We start from the raw sequence: 4,835 nt of genomic DNA, 5'->3' as shown, positions 1-4,835 counted from the left end.
TTTCTACTTCTAGTGACTCAAAGGCAGTGACAGTGTTGGCCTTTGATGGTAGAGAGAATTGGAGTTTCAATAATATAATCAGAAGATAGGCACAAATTTAATAGCATTGTGATTTACCACCAGAAGGTACTGAGTAAATGGATTAGATACACATTAGGTATTTATCATTTTAAAGTTTCACTACATGGTGAATCCTTTGTGCTTAATATGTATTATCGACTTTGCTCTCACTTTCAAATAAAAATTTCACTCATTTGAAACATGTGTAGAAGAGAACAAAATGGTACTTGGTTGAAGACTGACTTTAATTTTTATGATTTACATTTATTATTTTCAATAGTATAGTATGGAAGTATGTATACCTATGCGATTGCAACATTGTATAATCCAAATATCTTTTTTTGACATTTAATAACACTGATTTTAATTTTTATAGTTTATATTCATTATTTTCAAGGGTTGGTTACATATTTCTTAGAGTTTTTAGTTTTACTTCTGTAAAATTCATAGCCACATAGTCTGTCAGTTTTTAGGGTGTTATCCACTTCTTTTTATCTTATTTTACTTCTTTAGTTTGTATGTTTGTTGCTTGCTTGTTTGTTTGTTAGAGACAGGGTCTCTTTGTGTGTCCATGACTGTCCTTGGACTCACTCTGTAGACCAGGCTGGCTTCCACTCTGCCTGCTTCTGCCTCCCTAGTGATGGGAGTAAAGACATATGCCACAATCACCCAGCTTGTTTTCACTTACGGAACTTAAAGCACCTTTGATTACCTTCCATCTATATGCTTCAAATATCTTTTCTTATTTTACAATGTAATATTGGTCAGCCTATGGTTATCTATTGTCTTTCTTTTGAATGGCAAATTTGTTTTGATTGATAATACAATATATATAATATATATAAATACTATATATAATATATATTGTATTATCTATCTATACAATATAATATATATTGTATATAATTGCATATACTATATTAATATATTATCAATATATATGCAATATATATATATGCATGTATATCATGAGATCTATTATTTTAATGCATTTCTACATTGTAAATCATTTAAATTGGATTTAGCATGTTTATCTTTTTGATATTTACCATTTCTTTATTACAATTGCCATCAACATCCTTCTTCTTACATGTATGGATTTAAAATAATTAAGTGGATGGTTTTGATATATGGCTTATATAGTTTTGATTTACTACAAAGATACCATCCAATACTTATTATTATTATTATTATTATTGAGCTATTTATTATTTAGATACAACCTCAATCTTTTTCTCATTTTATTTTTGTTGTTTGGTTTTGGAGTTATCCTTTTACTCCACATCCAAGACTGACCTTAAATAAGAAATAATTGTCTTCTCAAGTGTTGAAATTACAGCCAGGAACTACATTTTTAACGGGGGAGTTCTTTTCAATTAACTTTTTCACAATATATTTTAATATGCTCTTCCACTTCCACCAGTTCCTCCTAGGATCAGCTGCTCCAATCCAACACTGTTCTTTCTCTTTCTTAATGAAAAACATTTATTTATTAATCGGAACAGGAAACATCTCTATATTATTGAGCAAGCTAGCCTGGAACTCATAAACCTTCTTGACTGTGTCTGAGTGCTAATATTATAGGTGTGTGATAAATGACTCAATCTCACCTTCATTTTCTTTAGATAATGAGCTAATTTTGCTGTGCTATATGGAAAACTTTTCATTTGTTGATTTATGAAGTCTCAGTTTTATACATTAGGGCTCTACCAACTCATATTTCTCTCTCTAAATTGTCCTTCTATTCTATCGCATTGTTATGCATTATTATCTGATTTCATACCATATATACTATTAATCTTTAGAGTCCATCTCCTTACCTAGCTGGCCAATTTAGTAGCCATCAAGGTATGTTATGGTCATTTGGTCTCAATTTGTACCCAATGACAGAACTCTCTTTTGCAACATTCCTAAGATGATCTTTAAATATCATAAATACTCCTAGAAATGATCCTCTTACAAGTCACCTCTGATGGTGCATGCATATCCCTAGCCACTTATGGACAGCATTCCATTTTTTGTTTGTTTTTTTCTGTTGTAGGAAAAGAGAAAAGGTACAACTTTCACACATGCACATGTCAAGATTAGATATCAGTGTAAGGATTTGTTTCTCTGGATCTGTCTAACTTATCATTGAGCTAGTGTTTATTGCTGGCCTCATGGACTCTTGAGCCAGCAAGCCTAGCTTTAGTCTGCAAGCACTTTGGATCCTCTTGCCTTTGCTATCCCAAGGCTGAAATTACAATTGCATGCTAATTTCCCATCTTTTAACATAGGCTCTAAAGATCAGACTCAGGCCCTCATGTGTAAGAGTTGTCTTACACGACCTACTAAATAACCTTTCTATCTGCATCATGGTTCCTGTGTCTCTTCACTCCAGATTATCATTCTTTAAAATAAAAACTATTTTCCTGCAGTTCTCATTGCTTATTAACAGATTTCTTGTTTAATAAATAGTTTTATATGTTTAAGAGCTTCAAAAATAAGCAGACCTGTCCCTCCCTCCCTCCTATCTAATTTGTTCTATATACTTCTCCAAAATTCATGATCTTTAATTATTATTTTTATATATGAGTGTATGTGTGTGTACACATACATAAATATATAACATATTGACTGCTTCAAGCTTGGCTCAAATTTTAACAAAACATGAGGTTTATTTTATTTCTGCATGGTAATAATTTGGCTATTCTTCTATTTTTGATATTATAATTATATCATTTCTTATTTCCCAAGCTCTTCTCAAACCCTCCCATATATCCCATACATAAACCCTGCCTTGATTTTTTTCAAATTTATGCCCTGTTTTATTTCCACTAAGTATCATTCATTTCATGCATGCAGGTGTGCACACACACACGCACAGAGTGCTGAATGTGCACATATATTCTTAACTATAACCAATGGGGTCTTTATAATGTTACTTTTATGTATGTTTTCAGGGCCAACCATTTAGAATTTGCTAACCAGCTGATAAGCTTTTCTCTAAGGAAGATGGTTTCCCCTGATCTCAGAATTCCTTATGTGCCTGTAGCTCTTTGTGTAGGGTTAAAGCCTTGACGTCTTTCTCCTGTCTACCTTGACATGTTTATTGCTGTTGTTCTTTTACAGTTCATATTTTTTTTTCAAAGTAGAACTTGCGTTTTATTTTTCCCAAAGCATCTTTCCTTTCGCCCTCAAGAAACCACCTCTTTACATGGGCTTTGGTGGGGGTCGTGGTGCAGCGCCAGCAGGTCTGAATCGTGGTGGGGGAGTTCGGTCCTTCCGGGCTTCCCGAGATCGATTCCTGACGACCTTGCTATGAATGGCACAGCTCACGCAGTAATGCAGCTTGACATAGAGCTTGGGAAGGACGTAAGCGTCGAAGACGCTTGCTTCAGATATGTCCCTGACAGCAGCGGCTTCTACAATGTTCCGAATGACAAACTTCTTAATGGCCTTATCCTTGGGCACGCACCGGGCGCAGTTCGTGCAGCGAATTGGCTGCACATGGCCGCGGCCCTTTTTGGCACGACCGTTGTTTCTTCTTTTTTTGGTCATCTTGGAGCCAAGACTCGAAAGAGAGCTACAGTTCATATTTAAGCAGTTATTTTGGTGAGACTTCTTGGGTGTAGCTTTTGACATTACTAGGAGATACCTCTTTCCCTTTTTTTCCTAGTCTAAGCTTAATATTCACAGCAACATTATATATATATTCATGTACCATGAAATCCATACATGTCTTAAGTGAAGTTGAACTTCTCTGTGGACAATCCATTTTGTCTTGGGTCCTTTTAAAATACTAGTTGTACTGCAAAGTAAATAATTCATATGTTGTCTGCCAAATATAGAATGCAATGATAGTATAATCTCTCTCATTACTGGCACTAAAATAATGCTCTTTCCATAAGGATTGCTCCTTCCACACTTTGTATAATATAATTCTCTGTAAACGTATATACTTTTATTTTTTGTGGTAATATGCAGCATACCTTGAAAAAGAGGTAAAAGTATATGCTGAGTAGAGTGTGCCAAATATTACCACTGGAATGACTCTAATCAAGAAAAAGAAGGCACTGTTAAATTTGTGACATTCCAAATCTTCCTTCTATGACCAGCTCTGAGACTTTGGCTTAAAACTAGTCAGTGCACATTATTGGATAAAACACTCCAGGGGCTGTACACTGAAAACTGCCATTAAGAACAGTAAATCTGTGGCCATGGCTTATTTCACAGGAGATCTAGTTTCTTTGGCCCACTCTAAGGCAAATTGACCATAATAATGCCTTGACATGTCTATTTCCTATTTTAGGCAAACTTTCCTCATGCGTTACTCAGCTCTCAGCATGGAGATATCTGGAGACACATCAGGATAACTTGCCCCCTACAGTAAAAGCATGAGACAAGCAGAGGACCAGTGACAGGTACCATCCTCGAAGTTCCAAATATGTGACAAGCACTGTCAACCACATGACACATTGCTGCAGGTCTGTCGGCTCACTTTCAGAGCACTGTTAAAGGGTTATTTTCATCATCTCCTCATCCAAATTCCAGCTGTGCACACAAAAATCAAGGAAAAGTCAGTAACATTGTAGTATACAGTGTCCATAAATTCTTGTTTATGTTGCATGGAAGGTATGTACAGTTTTACTGGTTTGAGCTTCAACATATTTCCCTATGTAATTTCTACTATATTTTGACAAGCTGTCTTTAGGTTGCCTGGGCACTCTAAGCAGTTTAACTAAATGCATCCTGAAAAAGTTAAAAAAAAATCTATTGAGCTTTGTCTGTGGGTG

General features: G+C 35.1%; 1 protein-coding gene across 1 annotated transcript; it reads right to left on the bottom strand.

The window, feature by feature from the left end:
• Positions 1-3,177: 3,177 nt before the first annotated feature.
• On the bottom strand, positions 3,178-3,617 carry LOC114610788 (40S ribosomal protein S26). Its single transcript, XM_028755404.1, has one exon. It carries the CDS (start codon positions 3,598-3,600, stop codon positions 3,253-3,255), a length of 348 nt encoding a protein of 115 aa, XP_028611237.1. The 5' UTR covers positions 3,601-3,617; the 3' UTR covers positions 3,178-3,252.
• Positions 3,618-4,835: the final 1,218 nt, after the last annotated feature.

The sequence above is a fragment of the Grammomys surdaster genome, unplaced genomic scaffold (assembly GCF_004785775.1).
Source record: "Grammomys surdaster isolate TR1022 unplaced genomic scaffold, NIH_TR_1.0 126059, whole genome shotgun sequence".
Classification (NCBI taxonomy): domain Eukaryota; kingdom Metazoa; phylum Chordata; class Mammalia; order Rodentia; family Muridae; genus Grammomys; species Grammomys surdaster.
Note: the sequence above shows the minus strand (reverse complement) of the source record. Positions and strands in the feature narration are given on the sequence as shown.

Bases quoted from the DNA above. Each gene is read 5' to 3' on its own strand.
- LOC114610788 (XM_028755404.1), bottom strand. From the start codon at position 3,600: ATGACCAAAAAAAGAAGAAACAACGGTCGTGCCAAAAAGGGCCGCGGC.